The following is a 23448-nucleotide window of genomic DNA, read 5'->3' on the forward strand; positions in this document are numbered from 1 at the left end:
ATCTAGGTGAGATCCTGAAGTCTTTAATACAAAGGTGGGAAACCTAAGGCCTGGAGAGCCAGATGCAGCCCTCAGCTTGTCTGATTCCAACCCCCAAGGCTCAGGGTCCCCCCTTCAGCATTGAGGAACCTGTGCTGGTGCTCCAGTCGCCCTGCTTTTCACTTGTGAGAGGTCCCTGAATGATTTGTGTGTGGATCAGTGGGCCCACAACCAAAAAAGGTTCCCCTTAACTGTTTTAATTCTATCTAGGTAGAAAGATACTGCTCTTAGTATGTTCAGAGAGTATTACCGCCACTAGAGTAAAAGAAAAACCATTTATGTGAACAGTTTTGGAGGTCTAACAGATACCCTATCCTTGTGAAAAACAGTTTATAGTGGGTCAGCCATGAATGTTTGTATTTTTCCTGTAAACTGATATAATCACGACTAAGAATGATATTTTCATAGACAGTGTAAAGACCATGATGCTAATGGTTCAAAAGCCAAACCCTCTCTTCTCAGTCTCACACCCAAAATCAACCCACCTAAAACCACATTCAGATCCCAGGAGCAAGGATATTCACATATATTGATGAGAACACAAGCATTAAGCCCTCAAGGATCCTAGTCACTGTAAGGTATGATAAAATAGCATGGATGTATCGGTGGATGGTAAGCTTTTACATTTGCAAGGTGAACTCTTACAGAGCTAACAGACTACTAATCTCTAATGAAAGTCTGATGTTCCAAAATCATAGGAACATCAAACTCCAAAAGGGAGAGGGAACACTGTTCCGCTCAGACAGTGATATTTTTTTCCTACTTAGCCACATAAAACTCTTCTTGTAGAGACTTGTCTATTGTAAATCAAAATGTCCTGGACATCTTTGTATCAAGATGTCTCCTTGTTGACTAACTGAAAGGTGCAGTGAAGTTGGGTGTGGATGAAGTATAAAGAAATTACTCACCTTATGCTGTAACAATGGGTCTTTGACATGTGTCGCTATGGAGGTATTCCATTGTAGGAGTGCTTTCATGCTTGCCCTGCTGACTGGCGAACTTAAGTAGCAGCGTCCATTAGCATGCCACATGTGCTGTCTCCCCTCATGTTCTACCACAAGGCAAGTCAGACATGCACACTAATCCCCTTCTGATCCTTCTCAACTTCCCCTGGCTAGACAGAGCTATTCACAGTCATCAGGGTCATTACGTCTAGCTCCTAATTGTAATTCTAGTCATAATTTCCCCCTTTTTCTTATCTTTTCTCCCTTAAAGAAAAAATTTAAGACTATTTTTCCCCATTATTTTTATTTTGTAGAGAACCCTTCTCCAGTGGGATGCCCAGTTCACCAGGCTTCTAGCGCCTCTCTTGCAAAGTTGTGATCCCTGTTGCAGACAAGCATTCCCAGTGCATTCACTGCTTCAGGAAAGGCCACAACAAAAGTATGGACTCTGTGAACTCAAACCCCAGACTCATAAGAACAAATTACTCAGAGAAGATTATCTTCATGGAGTTGGCTCTCTGGATCCACACCAAAAGTTACCTGGCAAATGTGAATCATCTCCTCAGCCCTAAACATCTAATGGCTGTGGACTGAAGAAACAAGCCACTGACCCCTCTCGCAGATCATTAAAACAAGAGTGGGAAGTCCCTACAGTGAGCCCTTAGATAGCTGCAAATAATCTCTGGCACACTTTATGCTGACAGAACAAATACCTTCTCAGACCAGTACCCACAGTTCATAAGACCGAAGCATCAAGCACAACTGACAAGCCCATAGACCGAATGGGCATAGGCATCAAGTCAACAGCACCCAAGGAAAAGGACAATAATAAGCACTTCTCTAAAAAGATGTTGCCAATACATGATCCTACATTAATACTGTCATCTATACCTCATAAGGCACCACAGCAACCAAAATGGACAAGATCTCCATCCCTCCTGGTACTGTCAATGGCACCAAATGAATCAGTATTGCTGGAATTCAACAGTCCAGGTCAGGAGTTTTCAAAGCTGAGTTGCGAGCCTGCTCAGGTAAGCCACTGGCAGAGCCGGGAGACACATTTTTTAATCTAAGTGTCCATAGGCACAGAGCCTTACAGCTCCCATTGGTTGTGGTTCACCTGTTCCATCCAAGAGGACCTAGTGGAAGTAGCATAGGCCAGTCTGCCGCTTTCCACAGCTCCCATTGACTAGAAAAGGCGAATATCACTAGGGAAAGTCAAGGACATCCACCACCATCTCCTTGACATACCCCATTCATCATCCTCTCCCTCAAAGATTGCCCAACCATTAATCTAGACAATCCAGACCTGACAAGAACCATTTGGCAAACCTGTGTCAGGGGCACCTACTTGCACATGGGCAGACAAAAAATATTATGTCTCAGTGCAGAAGACTGAGTTCCTCTTGTTCTACCTTTCACCCAACTCCATCATGGTGAACATGATCAATTCCCACAGCCATCAACATCAATGAGATCCACTGGACTGGAAACATTTGGACCTTTCTGGAAGGAAGGCATATTCTTTGTTTCTTTTTCTTTTGGCATAGGCTTGAAGTTTTATTGATTCATATGTTCTCGGACAGCAGCAGGATGCCATGGCCCGCAGGCAGAGGCTGATCAAGTTCAACCAGTGCAGCCCCTTCCTGTGCTCCCCTTAAATTGGTTAACCAATTAAACAATATGTTTAACCGGTTAACCAATTAAACAGGATTTTACACCCCTGTTCAAAACATGCGCATTAACTGACCTAGCCAGTCTTTCCAATAATGAAGTATACAGAATGTCTAGATTTCTGCTATTTTTTATTAATATCATGTACCTGCATCTCGAATCATAGAATACTAGGACTGGAAGGGACCTCGAGAGGTCATCCTCATGGCAGGACCAAATACTGTCTAGACCATCCCTGATAGACATTTAGCTAATCTACTCTTAAATATCTCCACAGATGGGGATTCCACAACCTCCCTGGGCAATTTAGTCCAGTGTTTGACTACCCTGACATTTAGGAACTTTTTCCTAATGTCCAACCTAAACCTCCCTTGCTGCAGTTTAAGCCCATTGCTTCTTGTTCTATCCTCAGAGGCCAAGATGAACAAGTTTTCTCCCTCCTCCTTATGACACCCTTTTAGATATCTGAAAACGGCTATCATGCCCCCCCTGAATCTTCTCAGTCCTAAACTAAACAAACCCAATTCCTTCAGCCTTCCCTCATAGTTCATGTTCTCTAGACCTTTAGTCATTCTCGTTGCTCTTCTCTGGACCCTCTCCAATTTTTCCACATCTTTCTTGAAATGCGGTGCCCAGAACTGGACACAATACTCCAACTGAGGCCTAACCAGTGCAGAGTAGAGCAGAAGAATGACTTCTCGTATATTGCTCACAACACACCTGTTAATACATCCCAGAATCATGTTTGCTTTCTTTGCAACAGCATCACACTGCTGACTCATATTTAACTTGTGGTCCATTATAACCCCTAGCTCCCTTTCTGCCGTACTCCTTCCCAGACTGTCTCTTCCCATTCTGTATGTGTGAAATGTTTCAGCCATTCTCCTGAAGAGATCCTGAAAAGTTTTGTAGTTATCTAGATATGATGGTGTTGATGGAGGGCAATTCATCTCTAGAGTGGATAGAGGAAGGCATTCTAATGTCTGGAGAGACCCCAGGAGCCCAGTAAAGGTAGAGGTGAGAACAATAGGCAAATTGTATATTAAGCCAAAAAGGGGACCGGTGAGTACTAGGTAGAGCATTCCTCCCTATAATCCCTGGCTACGTCTAGACTACATCCCTTTTTCGGAAAAGGGATGTAAATTAGACGTATCGCAATTGCTAATGAAGCGGGGATTTAAATCTCCCGCGCTTCATTAGCATAAAAATGGCAGCCGCTTTTTTTCAGCACGGAGCTTTGCCGGAGACAAGTGCCAGTCTAGATGCTGATCTTTTGGAAAATAAAGCCTTTTCCGAAACATCCCTTATCCCTCTTGAAAGATTCCAGTGTCCAGAGCACAGGAAATGTGGCTACCAACAGTGGAGCACATATTGAAAAGTACTTAAAGAACTCACTTAGAAGGGTGAAACTGTTAGGTGTGGACCATTGTCTTGTATGGGTTTAAATGAATTATTGTAGAGACCTAAAATGTGTATTCTGTGTTTATTTTTCATAATATAAGTTACTATTTGGACTAATGGCAGTATCCTAATGCTGTGTTACAGTGTCAACCATACACCTGTCCTTAGAACAGGACTCTCTAATCTGGGTGCTTATCATGATGCTCAGCAATCCCTTTGATCACAGTGACACTGCTGAGCATCACAGATACTTGCTTTTCTTTGATCACACACAGCCCCACTAGTCAGGAATGGGATGAGAAGCATGCATCATAATTACAGTATCTGAATGCTGATGCTTCTAGAGTCTTTCATCTTCCCTCTATTTAATTAATTACATTTTCCTTGGCAATACTTCTAACAAATATGGGGAAGCATGTGGGTTTCAGAACATGGATTTTAATCAAAATATTCTATCCTCAGGGCACAACTTCCGGAAGCTGACCATGCAGAGAGCAGGATGAAAGCAACTAATACTTAAAGGTCTAGAAAACATGACCTATGAAAAAAAAGCTGAAACAAAAACTATGGGTCTGTTTAGTTTGGAGAAAAGATGACTGGGAATGGGAGACACATCAGTTTTCAAGAACATAAAAAATTGTTAATCTCTGAAGATAGGACCAGAAGCAATGAACTTAAATTGCAGCAAGAGAGGTTTAGGTTGGACATTAAGAAAAAATTCTTACCAGGGCAGTTAAGTACTGGAACAAATTGCCACAGGAGCATTAATGAAGCAAACAGAGGAGTAGCCATGTTAGTTTGTTTCACAAAAACAATGAGGAGTCCTGTGACACCTTAACAACTAACAAATTTATTGGGCATAAGCTTTTGTGCTCTAGAACCTATGCCCAGCACTCCTTGTTGCTTTTCCATCATTGAAGGTTTTTAAGAATAGGTTAGAAAAACACTCATCAGGAAAGTTCTAGTTATTTAGTATTGCCTTTGGTGAAAAGGACTGGACTAGAAGACCTTTTAATGTCCCTTCCAGTCCTACACTTCTATGATTCTATGTACACAATATACATTCTTTGAAATGTATATAAGGGCAGAGCTCAAACTCACTGTAAATTGGTATTTCTCAGATTCATTTGCTATCATCGTGAACTATCCAGTTATTCTGCCAAGTGCCTCCAATCAATGTCTTGTGACAGAGCCCTAATCCCACTGTAGCTACATATGACTTTATCTGGCTTTTCAGCTTCATCTGAGCTACAATGTAGATCCAATAAATATTCTTCCAAAAGGGACAGTTGGTGCCAGACATACTAACTCTGATCAACTCAACCAGACTGTATCAGTTTGGGGAGGATCAGAGTGATAGGATAAGCTTCAGGAATATGCATGAAACATTAAGAACTGTGAAATGCTGACATCACTTTTTTGTTTTGGTTGACTATTTGGGGTGCTGCTTCTTCAGATGACCTCAAATTTTGACTACAGGTTGAACCTCCAAAATCCGGCAGGATCACAGATATTTCTGGACCAGAAAGCCCCAGCTGGCCTGGTTCAGAACTGAAGCCCAGGGTGGGCTGGCAGTGGGGAGCGCACAGTCCTGGCCCAGGCTGAGGTCCAGGAGCTTAGCCCCAACCGGGGCTAGAAGCTGCAAGGCCAGCAGTTATGGGTACACTATTTCCAAATAACTGTCTGCTATGTAGACACGGACTACGTTATTTCAAAATAGTGTCAGAATATTGTCAAGCTGGAGGACTTCTTATTCCGACTCCTGTAACCCTCATTGTACGAGGAGTAAGGGAAGTCGGAGGAAGAGCGCTCTATTTTGAAATAACTGCTGTGTAGACGTTCCCTATTTGGAAATAAGCTATTTTGAAATAAGATACACAATAGCTCAATTTGCATAGCTTATTTCGAGTTAAGCCCTGCAGTGTAGACAAACCCTAAGAACTCAGCTCTGGCCAGGTGAGGTAGGGAGCACCACTGCAGCTGGGGCTGGTGAGGTGCAGGGAACACAGCTCTGGTCAGGGCTGGTAGGGTGTGTGCGGGGGTGGAGCCCCAGTTGGGACTGAAGGCAGCAGGGTCAGTAGCCAGGAGCACAGTCCCAGCCAGGGCTGGCAGCAGGGAGTGCAGCCTGGGCCAGGGTTGTGGGGTGTACAGCCCCGACTAGGGCTGGAGACAGTGGGGCAGACCCTATCCGGGGCCGGTGAAGTGTGGAGGAAGGGGTGACTAAATGCAGCAGGAGAGGTGGCAGGGAGTGCAGTCCTAGCTGGGTACAAAATCCTACTCCCAGGTAGGGAGCCTTGACCTCCCCTTGTCTGGCAAACTCTGTGGCAAACTCAGGTCCTGAGGGTGCAGGACAAAGGAGGTTCAGCCTGTATTATCCCTGTCCCCAAATCTCCTCAAGGCAAATGAACTTTCAAAAAATAAGCATGTGGACTTTAGAGCACTTGGAAAAATCAGTAAGCTAGTCTCAACTAGAGGTAGGTAACTTACTTTTGCAAATAGTATATTTCCCAACAAATACATATTAGGAGGCACAGAAACTGAAAGCTTGTGTCAAAATCAGCAAATTGTTGAAATTTTCATTGTTTGGGGTTTTTCCAGCTAAAACTGTCATTTTATTTCAACGTTTTGTTTCAAAATGTCATTTCAAATTGACATTCAAAATAATATTTCATTTGATCTAAACCAAAAATTGTTCAGTTTTGTTTTATCAAGAAAAAAAACAAGTTTCAGTTTGAAAATGGTTTTTTTCCCCCTTCTAATTTTTCAGTTCAGCCAATAAATCAAAAAACAACTATTCATCAACTCATTAACTAGCAGTGCTACTGTCTCACTAGAACAAGAACTAGACTATATACCATAATTCACCAACCCTTGTTAGATTTAAATGATGTAATACAGAATTACAGTATCTTAAATGTCAACCCTTATCAATATGGCATCAATAACTACTATGGTTTAGAAGAGAAACAAAATAAAAAAACATCAAGAACCCATTTTGGTATTTCCTGCTTTGGTAATCAAATGCCATATCTCCATGTGCTGACAAAAACCGCAACACAATGCAGACAACGGCCTTCTTGAAAATACAGTAGACTGAACAGCACTTCTTATAAGGCAGCCATTGTTAACCTATAAAAATAAATTGTTTCACCAATTATTACGTATACTGGAAAATTTTAATTTGTGAAGAATTTGCAACTGCAACGATTTCATATAAATGAAAGAAAAGGTGAATCTATTCTGGGGAGGTTGAATCCTTTCGTGATAACAAAACAATGCAAACTCTTATAATTTATTCTTAAGATCTGTAATTTATGGTTACTTATAATTTATACAATCAATATCACATGGTTTTACCAAACATTCAAACACTGCTTTAAAAAAAAGCTCAATTAGCTCACTTTGGGATTGACACTTACTCCAAAAAGAAAACTGGGGTAAGGTTAATATTAATTTTCAAATGCTTATAAAGCAGCAAAATTGTTGGTGAAACATTACACACACATCCACTGACACACAAATGTATAACACAGGGTGAAATAAAGAATCATAGTGCAAGTGGAACTATGTTCAAGCAATCAGTGCTATGCAATTAGTATGCAGTTGCTACTTAAACATTAAACAATGTTTTTAATTTTGCTGTATTAGAGTCTCTATTGCTCTGTAGAGTTTAATGCATCCTTTTTTTCTTTCTTTTTAATATACCTCAATTTCTATACTGTTGCTTACACAAATTATGTATTTTATAACATATATCAAAACAACACTTTCAGGTACAAGCATGGATAAAATCAATAGTTATAATAAGGTGCTTTGTGCTTCACTAGTTTCTCACATGGTGTCTTTCCTTTCTTCACAAGGATCCTCTAATACTCTTTCCTAGCCCTAAGGATTCCCTCCAACTATTTTCTTCATTTTTCTCCCGCCTTTGAAAACACTGTGGTCACACTCCCTTACAGTCAAACAGTGGTACTCCTTGAGCTAATATGATGAAATGAGATGAACAGAGAACAGTATGAAAAGATACCTCCTCCCATAAGTGTGAATGCTTTCCGCTTCCACTATGTTCATAGCTTGTGTCAACCTGACAATTAAGGGTCGAGATTTAAAGCCCAACATCAGATCTCATATGGCATCCCAGTGTTCTTCCACTAGATTACCATACTGGCACAGTGGGCCAATATGGCTTCAAATGAGAATGTATTAGCTCAGAATTCAGATACAAACATTGGGTACGTATTATTGTATTCTGTGTATGAAGCATGTGTATGTATATATGCTCCATTCATGTGCATATAAAACTGATATGCATGTGCATTTATGTGCATATGGAACATGTGAGTGTTTACACACATACGCATATAGTCCATGAGAGTGACACTGCATGACAAGGTGTACAAGAATATCAAAATATTCCTATATGTGTAGTACCTAAACACACAAGCTAAGAGTTTCTAAATATCTCAAGATTATTCCTGTATTATAACCTCACTTTCTTAAGGAGTTTGTGTCTTTATTGTACAGCCTTACTTGAATACTGTACAAGAACAGAGAACTACCTTGATTTCCTTTATGAAGGACAGCAAATAAAATCTATACTTTTAAATACTTTTTGGAAAATAGTTTAACCAGCATATCAAGCATAAGGAAAGGTTGAAGTCTGCTGCTGCCCCTTTTAATCTGTTCTCATAGTGTGAATTATAATTCCATTTTTGTAGTTATATTAACATTCCATTAGTTTCACATTTTTAGATTTTGAGACCACTAGAAAGAGTGGTTGAGTAGATAAAGCACTAGGCTAGGACGAGTTCTAGCTCCATTTCTTCCCCTGGCCTGCTATGTATCCTTCAGCAAGACTTTACTACCACAGACTCGGTTTCTCTATCTTTAAAAAGGAGCTGCAGAGGGGAGCCAAATTAGTCTGTCAGGGTAAACTTAAAAAACAACAAATGATCTATTCTAGTAGCACTTTATAGACTAACAAAACATATAGATGTTATCAAGAGCTTTCATGGGCACAACCCACTTCTTCAGATGACCGGAGCTGTGCCCACGAAAGCTCATGATACCATCTACATGTTTTGTTAGTCTACAAAGTGCTACCAGACCATTTGTTGTTTTTTAAAAAGGAGGTAACTGCACAGACGAAAAGTGATATTGGAGCTACATATTGTTCATTTTATTAGAATCTTTGATAGGACAAAGCCTTTATTTATTTATGGCCTCATTATAAGCAACTGAATATATATTATTCCTTGGTGGTTTGTTTTTGTTTGTTTGTTTAATTAAACGGAACTCAATCTTCTGCCTTGGACACCTTAACTAGTTATATAACTGTAAATTGGAGTTTGAAACATAATATACGTTAAATGTATATCATTACCTTTTACTACGTCAGCCACATTACAGGTTGGATCAATACTCCCAATATGCTTTGGATGAGCAGGATTAGTATCTCCACCAAAAAGAAGAGCTAATAAGAAAAAGAATTGTCAGTTATATGAACAGATATTGCATTTAAAACAACACAGAAAAGTTAAATCAGATGTGTTGACAAGAGTCAGCATCACGCTGCAAAAAAGATACGCTTCCATAATGTCAGTCCCTGATCTAGACTATTGCCCCTCTCTCTACCGAAAAAAACCCCCACTTTATTTACTAATTACAGCTTGCAATATCAGATACAATATGAAAAATTAATGCACTGGAGTCTATTCAAGTCCATCCAGAAGACAAAGTCTCATATTTCTCAGGATAGACTAGACTAGACAACTGAATTGTGAAATGCTTCCTCCATATAATTATCTCAATGCACAGTTATCACAATTAGGGACACTTCAAGAAGAAGGTCCCAGTAGGTGGAACTGCAAATTAGATTAGGTATACAAGGTTTCTAATATTTAGCACCCATTTGTCAACCATCTATTAAACCAGGGCTACTCAACTTTGGAAGCCCTGGGGGCCACAATGATACTCACAGCACATGCTGAGAGCCGCAACTTTATGCAAATATACATGTAAATATATGCAAATAAGCTTCTTTCACATTTGCAGGCATGAATACAAAGATTAAGGCAAGACTACACAACACACAGGCCCCATTTAAGTCAGTTTTGATTATATTAATAAAATGCAATATTTACCCAGTTTCTACCCATATGACAGAACTTTTAAATGAGCAATGACAGTCCAGGAATGTAACTACTAAAACACATATCAACAAAAGACCATTATATTGACTACTTTTTTGTTTTGGCTCCCACCCACAGGCCGTGTGTTGAGCCCCGTGTAAATCCAAACCACACTGTGGGCCACAAACAAATGAGCCATGGGCTGCATGTTGAGTAGCCCTGTATTAAACAGAACTCTGTCAGGGTCAAGGCCAAATTACATGAAACCTCTTGTTTCTCTCAACACGTGAGAAAAGAGCCAATTGCCCTTAGCAAATCAAGGGTGGATCACTAGAGATTATCTACACAAAGAAATCCCACCAGTTTAATGAAAGGTGTGATATTAAACTGCTTTAGTTAAACTACTGCAAAGCTGTACCAGTTAAAATGCTAAGCCAGGTTTAAATCAGTATGAGTCTCCAGACTCAAGTTGTACCAACTAACAAAATCAGTTTAGCATTATAGTTAAACAGGTGCAACTGGTGTGTCTAAACTAGGCCTACAAATTGTAATAGTACAAAGCCTTTATTTATTAACACTTATTTTCTCAGAGGGACCTTTTTATTCATCTAGCTTTGTCATCTTCCTTTTCATGTCTGGCCTGATTTACTACTAAGTGACTATACTATTCTCATCTTTTTAGCCTTGTAGTACTCATGCATTTAGCATCTCTTTCACTGGACACATTATAAATAAAAGTTACTGCATACATACATCATTGTTAGTTTAATGCCTTGGGCTTAATGTTTTCCCTATCCTATGTAGCATGCCCATGTTTCTAAGATGTCACAAACAGCAAGATACTGGACAGGAATGAAAACATGGAGCCAATACAAAGATGCACTTTCAAGAGATCATAAGAATGACCTTGACTTTGAAAAGCAACAGATACTGGCTACTGGAGCTAAATAATTCCATTCACGCTACAAGATGAATACTAAAAATGGATATGTAACCAGCACAAATCTCGGAATCTAATTTGCATGCTTCTCTCACATTAGAACTACTGTGTTGATTAATAAAGGGAAGAATAAAAATAAAAATCTCAAGTGAGAAATACAGTTTCTTTAGAAGACAAGAAAAAAAGAGGTTGGTGGAGTAAGAGCAGGAAAGACAGCATAATTTGTTGGAAATATTTAGCTCTTAAAATATGCACAGTGAACAAACTTTATTCACAAGCATGACAAAACTGAAAAGGTGGAAGACTTTTGTATTTGATGGTGAAATATGTGTCAAATCTAGAGAGTGGACTGGTAGGCAGAAAAGATGTAGTTATTTTACTAGTACCTAAAAATACTTTGTTCATCATCTCGCACAATGAATCCGCTAACAAGGTGAAAAAATTTTTTAGTCACATTGACAAAACAGAAGAGTAGAATTTACCTGCAAGCCCATCACTTTGAAATACAGGGCTGTTACTCTACTTTGTGGTTCAGATTCATTTCTAGAAAAATGCCTCAAAAATACTGCACTACTTAAATAAACTGACAGTAGATCATCTACCATCTTTATCTTCACCTCAGAATGTTAAAAATAGTCATTGGTGCGAGGAAGGCAAAATCAATGCTGTCATTTTGGGTACATAAGCAACAACTAATTATTCCTCCAAATTGAAAAGCAAAGCAAAGTACTTACTGTGCTGGTTAATAAGCATGCGGAAAGAGATGCGGTTGGTGTAGAACCTATCTAGAAAATACTGGATGTTACTGCTAACAAATGGATCAAAGCCATACTTTTCCTTGTACTCAATCACCCCTTGAGCCATTGTAGGAACCACATCATTGTGTCTGTTCCTTACTTTGATTAAAACGTCTAAAAAGCTGAAAAACACAAAAGTAGAAACAATGTTAGAATAGCAGGAATCTCTACATCTTATTCCACTGTTTTAAACTATTCATTCACATGTAAGACAGTCTCTTCTTGTTTATCCTTCATGGTCTCTAAAAATGTATCAAAGAAACAAAAGTCTTGCTACATTACTATCTACTACACCATGCTAAAGGGAAATATATTGTGCAACTGTATGCTCAAACTAGTGTAAACATTCAAGACCTCTGAATGATTCAAGTTATGTCCCACAAAAATGTACATAAAATTGTGTTTTCCCCAGATCATTCTTCCCTATCAATCCAGAACACTTACTCACAAATATGAATAAGGCCGACTATAACCAGGAGGCAACCAGACAACTCTCGAACACCACATTTTACAAACCTCTCCCCTCTGACCCCACCTTGGACTACCAAAAGAAACTACACTGTCTCCTTAAAAGCCTCCCCACAGCTACTCGGGAACAAATCCTCACAGAATCACCTTCTGACCCCCGACCAGGATTGTTCTATCTACTTCCCAAGATCCATAAACCTGGGCACCCCGGACGTCCCATCATCTCTGGTATTGGCACGCTCACTACTGGTCTATCCAGCTATGTAGACACTCTTCTCAAACCCTTCGTAACCAATACCCCCAGCTATCTCCGAGACACTACTGACTTCCTAAGGAAACTACAAAACATCGATAACCTCCCCAATAATACCATCCTTGCCACCATGGATGTAGAAGCTCTATATACCAACATCCCACATGAAGACGGACTACAAGCAATTAGAAACACTATCCCAGAGGACACTACTGCCAACCTGATAGCAGACCTATGTAACTTTGTTCTCACCCACAATTATTTCCAGTTTGAGAACAACTTATACCTCCAGATCAGCGGCACAGCCATGGGTACACGCATGGCCCCACAGTATGCTAACATCTTTATGGCTGACCTAGAACAACGTTTCCTCAACTCCCGTCCCCTTTCACCCCTCCTCTACCTACGGTACATCGATGACATCTTTATGATCTGGACGCATGGCCAAGAAACACTGGAGATATTCCACAGAGATTTCAACAACCTACACCCCACCATCAACCTCAGCCTGGACCATTCTACACGAGAGATCCACTTCCTGGACACCACCGTACAAATCAACAATGGAAAATTAGACACCACTCTCTACAGAAAACCCACCGACTCATACAGTTACCTACATGCATCCAGCTCCCATCCAGAACACACCACACGATCCATCGTCTATAGCCAAGCCCTTCGATACAACCGCATCTGCTCTAACCCCACTGACAGAGACCAGAAGCTTCAGGATCTCTACCAAGCATTTATAAATCTCAACTACCCACCCAGAGAAATAAAAAAGCAAATTGAAAGAGCCAGACGAATACCTAGAAACCATCTACTTCAAGACAGACCCAAGAAAACCAACAATAGAACACCACTTGTCATCACCTACAACCCCCAACTTAAACCTGTCCAACACATTATCAATAAACTACAGCCTATATTGGAACAGGATACCATACTCAAAGAGGCTCTGGGAGACAGACCCATAGTCTCCTATAGACAACCACCTAACCTCAAGATGATTCTTACCAACCACCACAGGACATACCACACTAATACCAACCCTGGTACCTTCCCTTGCAACAAACCCCGTTGCCAGCTTTGTCCACATATTCATTCTGCTGATACCATTATTGGACCTAACCAAGTGAGTTATAAGATCAAGAACACATATTCCTGCGCATCCAGAAATATAATCTATGCTATCATGTGCCGAAAGTGTCCGTCTGCTATGTACATTGGACAAACATCTCAGACACTTCGCCAAAGGATTAATGCCCACAAAACAGATATCAGACAAGATCACAAAGAGAAAACAGTTTCTTGCCACTTTAACCAGAAAGGACACTCTCTAAATGACTTCGCCACCTGCATTCTGCTACAAAGACCTTTTACATCTGCACTTGAAAGGGAATCCTCTGAACTGTCATTCATGTTAAAATTCGACACTTGCCAACAAGGACTTAACAAGAATTTGAACTTTCTCACCCATTATCAAGACAGTTTCCCCAATTATCACCTGTAATACCATTAACTCACAAACATCCCACTCTCCCTACCTTTAATATCAGCAATTCACAGACACTTACCTTCCTTCCTCCCCCTTCCCACCCCCCTGCATCCCCCTTCTGTTCTGCAATGTGATTTGTCCTTTTCATATTTGTTCATTTTTTTAATTGTATCCTTTGGTATATATGGTTGTGACTACTTTCTTCCACTATTTGATCTGAGGAAGTGGGTCTGGCCCACGAAAGCTCATCATCTAATAAACCATCTTGTTAGTCTTTAAAGTGCTACATTGTCCTGCATTTTGCTTCTGCAGGAGATAGTGGACTAATAGCAAGCCACCTCTGAAGAGACCAACTAGCTGGATATCTGAATTGCCGGAAAGGTAAACCACAGTTTGTTTTTACTGTAGGTAGAATGATTATGTTTAAGTAATGATCAGTATCAACATGTGCACAGACACAATTCTGATCAGATTCTTTTTATGCCTTTGGATGGCAGAACACATACAATGGTGCTTTCTCCAATTTCCTGCAGTATCTTCCCCTTTGAAGATCAAGTTTTGTGTCTACTTTTGAGTATTCTTTTTAATGATATCAATACAAGGCAAACGAAGACATGTATTTGAAAGAGGAAAATGTAACTTTCTTGTCAAAGAAAACTAAAACATGCAACATTTGAAGAATCATCCCTTCCTTTTACATACAATTCTTCTGAGGTACAAAATATTGACCCCAAAAAATTCCCCTTTTTAAAAAGGATGATTTGAATATTTTTTTTAATCTCAAAACATGAAAAGTAGCTTTGTTCAGCTCTGCCATTTTTCTTATTGACATTAACGACCATCAATACTACATTGACAAGAATGCTTTTTTCCTCCTTTCAGAATCAAACAGAAACAAATGCAACACACTTTTCAAAAGAAAGCAAAAATGGTGACGCTATTGTTAACTTGTAGCTATGTCTGAAAAGCTAAGGTTTCTTTTTATACACTAACTTTAGAGGAAATTCTCAGTAGGTTTATAATGAGCATGGAGGAACTCTGTTTGACAAATTGAGTGAGTAACTGATTAAATTAGAACCTAAGCACCACCTTTAAGAGGAAATTATGATACATTAGACTGCATGAAGTTACAGAGGATGGAAGACTCATTAGTCACTAACATTTATGTATTCTAAGGCCTACAAACTACAGAGTTTGTCAGCGCAAGTTATGCTGATGATCAAACAAAACTACGATTATATAACTTGTGTAAGTTCAGACAACCCTCCTGCTGATGAAGCACATGGTTGTTTAGTATCAGAGGGGTAGCCGTGTTAGTCTGAATCTGCAAAAGCAGCGAGGAGTCCTGTGGCACCTTATAGACTAACTGAAGTGTAGGAGCATAAGCTTTCATGGGCAAAGACCCACTTCGTCAGATGCATGGTTGTTTGGTGCTCTAGCATCAACAGTGAAGCTGTTCACTGTGGGAGCTATTTCAATGTGCAACTTGCCATCTTCTGCAGATAGGAATTGTGGGGAAGGTGGAGTGGACTATAGTGCATCATGGGTACAGGCTCAATGTCCTATGATGTAGTTTTTTTACAAACCACCATTCCATTTTTCAATGGCTCCTGTTTACTGTGCACCCGCCATCTCTGTCTGAAAGGAGTGATCCTGTACTGCCCTCTACTGTTGTGGTGATTTATGAACACATCATAGATCAGAGGTGGGCAAAAGGGCCTCCGTGGGCCGGATCCATCCGCCAAGCGGGTTGAACCAGCCAGCGCGGAAGCATGAAAAAGCTCCCTCCCTCCCTGCAAGGAGCACGCTGCACTTCAAAATGCTACGCGCTCCTTGCAGAGTGGGAGGAGACGTCACCTGCTCCCCCGCCCCCCAAGCCCTGATTGGCCTGGGGGGTGGGAGGAGCATGCGAAGTTTCCTCCACCCTTCCTCCCTCGCCCCCCCCCCCCCCCCCCGCGAGGAGCGCACGGCACTTCAAAGTGCTGTACTCTCGCGGGGGCAGGGCGAAGGAAGCTTCATGCAGCTTCCCCACCCGCAGGCCCTGATTGGCCTGGGGGTGGGGGAGCGCACAAAGCCTCCTCCCGCCCTGTGAGGAGTGCGTGGCACTTTGAAGTACAGCATGCTCCTCGCAGGGCAGGGATGGGGGGGGATTGGCCTGGTGACAGGGGGAGCGCCCGAAGCCTCCTCCTGCCCTACGAGGAGCATGCGCCAGGGCGCATCATGGGTGCGTACTGTGAAGTGGGGGGCAAAGGGGCTCCCCCACCCCCAGACCAATCATGGTCTATGTGTGGTGTAGCCCAGAAGTGTACTGGCCCCGTTCCTTCCGGTTTAGGCTCTGGCCCCTTACGGGCAGCCGGGGGCACTTCAAAACTTTTTGAAGTGGCCCCCAGCCAAAAATTATTTCCCACCCCTGTCACAGAGGGTCATGCGTAGATGGAAATGTGTGTAAAACTGCGTGGCTTTGCAGAAATGGAATTTTGTGACTGCGCAGTGACAACAGATAGCATACATATCCCAATTTTGGCTCCAGACCATTTTGCAATGGAGCCTGTACAGAAAACTGCAAGCAGGTTCTTTCTTTCCAGACCAGAAGATTCCAATGGAGCATGTGAAAATGCCTACAGTGATTCTGGGAGATTCAGTGTGCCCATTACTTTCATGGCTCATGAAGCCTTACACAAGGAAACTGGACAACAGTAAGGAGAACTTCAACAGTATGCTAAGTAGATGCAGAATAAAAATAGATTGTGTGTTTTGCAGATTAAAAGCACGCTGGTACTGCCTTCATGGCACGTTAGGCCTAAATGAGAAAAATATTCCCATATTCATGGCAGCCTACTGAGTACTCCATAATATTTGTGAGGTTTAGGTGAAAAGTTTCCACAGGGTGGAGTATGGAGGAAAATCACCTGGTGGATGATTTTGAGCAGCCACATACCAACACTGTTAGAGGGATACAACAGGGGTTATTCGACTGAGGAAGACTGTGAGATACCATTTTGACAATCAGCACAAGTGACATGTCATTCTATGTAGTACTCTGCCATATTTTGTTAACTTGCAGCCTTATATGAAAATTTTGATGATCCCTGACCATGATTTGTAGTCTGAAAATGATCCAATTGCTGCCATGTATTAATTGCAGCAACAAACTCTGTGTTTAACCGTGGCTCCTACTACATTTAAATTGCAAAGCCGCAGAGGGGATACCACCAGCTCATGCCTCACATTATCAATAGTGTTGTCGATACAATTTGTATCAACTACACGATTGGTCAATTACCCACGTAACATCCATAGTAGAGAGTGATACCTCCAGTCTGTCACTCTTTCATTTATCTCACAGCATTCCTCAAAGTTAGAAAGGGGGAAAATCATTTTATCAGTTCTTTAGAACCTTTATTTTCCATTTTTTATTTTCCCATAACACTAACAATACAGGCAGTCCCCGGGTTACGTACAAGATAGGGATTGTAGGTTTGTTCTTAAGTTGAATCTGTATGGAAGTCGGAACTGGCATCCAGATTCAGCCGCTGCTGAAATTGACCAGCGGCTGACTACAGGAAGCCCAAGGCAGAGTTGCTCTGCCCCGGGCTTCCTGGAATCAGCCGCTGGATCAGTTTCAACAGGCTGAATCTGGATGCCAGTTCTTACATACAGATTCAACTTAAGAACCCCAGGCATCCCCAAGTCAGCTGCTGCTGAAACTGATCAGCGGCTGATTCCAGGAGCAACGCTGCCTCGGGCTTCCTGTAGTCAGCCGCTGGTCAGTTTCAGCAGCGGCTGACTTGGGGACGCCTGGGGCAGAGCAGCTTGGGTGCTGCTGGGTTGCTCCAGTAGCACCGCTCCTCAGCGCTACTGGACCAACCCAGCAGCACCCCAGCTGCTCTGCCCCAGGCGTCCTGACTCAGCCGCTGCTGAAACTGACCAGCAGCGGCTGAATCAGGACGCCTGGGGCAGAGCAGCTGGGGTGCTGCCGGGTTGGTCCAGTAGCGCCCAGAGCGGCGCTACGGGACCAACCGGCAGTGCCCCAGCTGCTGTACCACAGGCGTCCGGAGCAAAGCCGCGGAGCACGGGGGCAGCGGGACAGCCTAGACGCGCCGCGGCTGTCCTGCTGCCTGCGTGCTCCACGGCTTTGCTCCGCTTTGCTCTCCGTCTCCCTGGTGAAACCAGCAGACCAGGGAGACGGGGAGCAAAGCCTCTGAGGACGCCGGCAGCGGGACAGCCGCGGCACGTCTGGGCTGTCCGCTGCCCGCGTGCTCCCCGGCTTTGCTCCCCGTCTCCCTAGTCTGGGGAAACGTGGAGCAAAGCCGCGGAGCACATGGGAAGCGGACAGCCCAGACGTGCCGCGGCTGTCCCGCTGCCGGCGTCCTCAGAGGCTTTGCTTCCCGTCTCCCTGGTCTGCTGGTCTCCAGCAGACCAGGGAGACGGGCAACAAACCCCGTTCGTAACTGCGGATCCGACATAAGTTGGATCCGCGTAACTCGGGGACTGCCTGTACCTGAAAACAAAGAAATTAACACTGAACAGAGGGAGGGGTCATGTTTGAAAAGAATCCAGCCAGTAAGACTGCTGAAATGTGGTGAGAGAGATCTTTGCTTGGAATTCATTTAGCTTGTTAGTAGGGCTGTTGATTAATCACATGAATTAACTGTGCTCGATTAGCTTCAAAAAATTGTGATTTAAATTTCACAATTAATCACAGTATTAACTGCATTACTAATTAACAGAATAACAATAGAAAATTATTAAATATTGTGGATGCTTTTCTACATTTTCCAATATAATTATTTCAATTACAACACAGAATACAAAGTGTATTTAACATATATATGTTAATCTCTACAGTACCACAGGACTACTCATTTTTAAAGGTTACAGACTAACATGGATACCGGTACTCCTCTGAGGAAGTGTACAGTGTTCACTTGATAGTCCTTTTGATTACACACATTTTTACTGTAAAAATAATAAAAGAAATAGTATTTTTTCAATTCACCTCAAACAAGTACTGCAATGCAATCTCTTTTGCATGAAAGTGCAACTTACAATTTTTTTTGCACTCAAAAACAAAACAATGTAAAACTTAAGAGCTTACAAGTCCACTCAACCCAACTTCTTGTTCAGACAATTGCTCAAACAAACTTCTTTATATTTGCAGGATATAATGTTGCCTGCTTCTTGTTTACAATGTCACTTGAAAGTGAGAACAGGTGTTCACATGGCACTATTGTAGCTGGCATTGAAAGGAATTGATATGCGACTATGTTGAATATTTATATGCTCTTTCATGCTTTGGCCAACATTCTGGAGTACATGCTTCCATGCTGATGATACTCATTATAAAATGTGTTTACTAGATTTGTGACTGAACTCCTTGGGGGAGAATTGTATGTCCCCTGCTCTGCCATATATTTCATGTTATAGCAGACTCAGATGTTATAGTCTCAGCACATGTTCATTTTAAAAACTCTCTTACAGCAGATATCACAAAACACAAAGAAAATACCAAAATGAGATTTCTGAAGATAGCTACACAACTCAAGATTTAAGAATATGAACAGTCTTCCAAAATCTGAGAAGGACAAGGTATGGAGCGATGCTTTCAGAAGTCTTAAGAGAGCAACACTCTGATGCAGAAACTATAGACACCAAGGGGGGGGGGGGGGGGGGAGAATGAAATTTCTGTTGGTGGTATCTGACTAAGAGGATGAAAATGGACACGTGCCAGACCATACTGCTTTGGACTGTTACCAAGTGACACTCACATCAGCATGAATGCATATTCTTGGAGATGCAGGAATGGTGGCCAAAGCATGGAAGAGCATACAAATGTTTAGCATATCTGGCATGTAAATACAGGTTGAACCTCTGTCATCTGGGATTCTCTGGCCTGGCAACATCCATAGTCCGACAGGACCATGGATGTTGCTGGATCCGAGAGCCCCGGACCCAGAGGTTGCCAGTGGCTGGCAGCCGGCAGGGAGCCCCGCCAGTGGACCAGTGGCTGGAGACAGAGTACCCTGCTAGCTAGAGCGGGCACAGCAGCCAGGGGCAGGGAGCCCTTCTGGCCCGAGTGAGGCCAGCCACCCAGAGAGAAGCCCTGGTGGCTGGGTGCAAGAACCCCCGCATCCCACAGCCTGGAAAGGAACCCCGCCATCAGGCTGAGGGCAGCAGAGCCCAGCAGGCAGACTAAGGGCAGGACACTGGCCGGGGCTGCAGCCAGCAGGAGAGCCCCAGATGATCCCAAGGCCTGACCTACCCTGGTCTGGCAAAATCTCTTGTTCAGGACCACTCAGTTCCTGAGGGTGCGGGACGAGGGCAGTCCAACTTCTACCTTACAATGCCAGCTACAACAGTGTCATGTGAACACCTGTTTTCATTTTCTGGGGACATTGTAAAAAAGAAGCAGGAAACATTATGTCCTGTAAATATAAACAAACTTGTCAGTCTGAACAACTGACTTAACAAGTAGTAAGACTGATTGCACTTATAGCCTATAAAGTTTTACACTGTTTAACTTTTGAACATAGTAATGTTTTGTACATAACACTACATTTGTAAGTTCAACTTTCATAGGGAAGAGGTTGCATTATAATTCTATTAGGTGATTGAAAAAACACAATTTGATTTGTTTTTTTACAGTGCAAAGCTCTCTCGTTTTATACATAAAAACATAAGTTAGAAATATGTGCATCTAGATTCTGTACGTGAGTCTGCCCATCCATCTGTCTGCAAGTCCATTTATTCAAGAACTCCTCCTATGCTATACTCACAGTTATCACTGGGGGGGAGCAAGAACAAGAGAAAGCTATGCTGCAGAATGACCACTGGAAACAGCTGCACCAGCATGAGAGTGGCCAGCTGGGGACAGGACTCACCATCCTGCCCGCCCCAAGCCCCTATCTCCCGGCCCTTGGCTCCAGTCCTGGACCAGAGGGGAGAATCCCTGCCAGCCCAACTGCTAAGCTTGGACAGCGCAGCTCTAACCCCGCACCCAGCACCATTGGCCCAGTCAGCAGTACCATGGCCAGCCAGACTGCGTGGTCGTCCGTCTTTCTCCAGCCCCCAGGCCAGGCCCTGGGAACATCAGCAGGAGACCTGTGTGCCCTGCCTCCCTCTCCCTCCAGCTCCCAGGTCATACCCAGGAAACACTGAGTAAGTCTTCTAGTATTTAATAAAAATTAAGTGAGCACTGTACACTTCATATTTTGTGTTGTAATTTAAATCAATATATTTGAAAATGTTACAGATAATATAAAAAATATTTAAATAAATGATATTGTTTAACAGTGCAATTAACTGTGATTAATTTTTACTTACAGTTTGACAGCCCTTCTTGTTAAGTTAGATATAATGACATTTTGCATTTTATTTTTTGTAACCATGTCTTGAATGCCTCATTACTTAGAAGCTTCAGGGGGTAGCCGAGTTAGTTTGTACAAAAAAAAACAAACAAAAAAAAAACAAATGGTCTGGTAGCACTTTATAGACTAACAAAACATGTAGATGGTATCATAAGCTTTTGTAATACCATCTACATGTTTTGTTAGTCTATAAAGTGCTACCAGACCATTTGTTTTTTTTTTCATTACTTAGAAACACTTAACATCTTTCTGTAGTTGTTAAACTTTTTTTTAATCTAAACTAGCATATTTGGACTGATGTGTTTGAGAAACTATTTCAGATAACAAGATCTGTGCATATCATTTTCTATTAATGAAATGATGAACTTTATATGAATTTCTTTTATCCAGAAGGAGATAACTAAGCAATACAAGATGCACATTTCTGCGGGAAAGTCTGGGACTGGGAGTTTGGTGGTGTTTCCCTGCAGTGTAATTCATTGATGGCTGGCTGTAGCACTCATACAGCAATATCTCACAGTAATTCACATGCTGGAGGCTGTGTGTAATCTGAACAAGGATTATCCCTCACCTGGTAGGAGAATTTAGGGCACATAATTGTTCAATAGTCCAGACTGTACCATGGGTAATGTCACATGAACCTCTCCTAATGAGTAATAATATAACCATTTGCTCTAATGGTGCTTTCCCCCTTCACCCTACATTGCTGATTGTGAAGGAATGTCCCTCTTTTAAAGTACTTATTCACCATCTCCTGTCTAATCAGCAATTCTTAAGTGCCTCCACAAATGGCTCATCTAGTCTTTCAAAATATCATCTTATTTTGCAAAATAAGCAGTAATGGGGAAGTCTTAACAGATATTGCCTAATCCCAGATCTAAAGACTTGTACAATGAAGAAGGACTGTTCTTACATACTCACCCACCTTGCTGATTGGTCAAGCATCCCCTCTTCAAATCTACTTTAATGTTTAAAGCTTCAGAGATTAAATTAGACCTTTCTGATTTTGTGTGATCTGTAACCACTGAAATCTGAGTTAAATGCCAAGAAAAGAGACCTTTCAGTCCTCTGCATCCTAGCCATGAATGGCAAAATCATTTTTTCTAAGTTGCAAGGAAATATGGTAGCATTAAAAACCTATTTTCTCTTCTGAAAATACAGAGATAATTCTACAAGGAAACAAACATGAATTTCTTTAGGTTTCATTTCAGAAAGCATGCCTACTTAGAAACCAAATTCATTCAGTGGTACAGAGGACAACATTTATTATAAAGGAATCCTTAATTATTTTCTGAGATAAAATTGTTACTCTTACCTTCAAAGATGCTTTACTTCTCTTTTGAAGGTATTCCTTTCTATTCATTAAAAATAGCTTTAAAAAAAGTTTAAGCCTAACAACTGGAATATATTTATGGACATTTTTGAGTTTACCACTTTTCCTTAATCTTTCTATGCCCCATGTTTGTCAAGCAGGCCTCTGATCTTTTCACTTTATACTGTATCAGAGCACTAATTATTTCAAATAAAGTTCACATGACCCCAGAATGAAGAAATTTATCAATATTCTGAGGCACTCAGGAGTAACCAAGTTTTCAAAATACTGTATACTACTTCTCCAAATCCACAATTAGTATAACACTGAGCTGCACCAAGCAGGAATTCTTAGAAAGCCAGTTGACCCTAATCAGCTTCATGTGCCTTGGCAGATGTGCATTAAAGCAACATCAATAATAATATTAGTTCTTTCCCCCTTCAGTTTTTAACTGCCTATTCAGAAATGCTAGCTATATGAAGACAAGCTGAGATGACGTAACAAGATTGCTTAGTAGTCAATACATCTGCAGAATTGTATAGGGAAATGAACTAGTCTTTTTCATGAAAAAGCTTTCAGCGTTCCCGCGCTTTCCCTCTCTCCCCCAGATTATCTAGCAGTAAC

At 41.7% G+C, this 23448-nt stretch overlaps 1 protein-coding gene and 1 long non-coding RNA gene across 3 annotated transcripts in view; one reads left to right on the top strand and one right to left on the bottom strand.

Moving 5' to 3' along the window:
• Positions 1-23448, bottom strand: part of PDK3 (pyruvate dehydrogenase kinase 3) — a 79014-nt gene that overhangs the window by 25388 nt on the left and 30178 nt on the right. Inside the window, exons 4-5 of the mRNA XM_075913292.1 lie at positions 11864-12048; positions 9442-9531 (exon numbers count right to left, since the gene is read on the bottom strand). Coding sequence (XP_075769407.1) covers positions 9442-9531; positions 11864-12048 — 275 coding nt within the window. The remainder of the gene's footprint in view (positions 1-9441; positions 9532-11863; positions 12049-23448) is intronic.
• Positions 1914-23448, top strand: part of LOC142822524 (uncharacterized) — a 55899-nt gene continuing 34364 nt past the window's right edge. The window contains exons 1-4 of one of the 2 annotated variants that reach the window (XR_012898427.1): positions 1914-2014; positions 14458-14526; positions 16731-16841; positions 19627-19736. This is a non-coding gene — a long non-coding RNA (uncharacterized LOC142822524). Of the gene's footprint in view, positions 2015-14457; positions 14527-16730; positions 16842-19626; positions 19737-23448 lie in introns of those variants that run through there. The other variant, XR_012898428.1, reaches the window with a different exon arrangement.

The sequence above is a fragment of the Pelodiscus sinensis genome, chromosome 1, assembly GCF_049634645.1.
Source record: "Pelodiscus sinensis isolate JC-2024 chromosome 1, ASM4963464v1, whole genome shotgun sequence".
Classification (NCBI taxonomy): Eukaryota; Metazoa; Chordata; order Testudines; family Trionychidae; genus Pelodiscus; species Pelodiscus sinensis.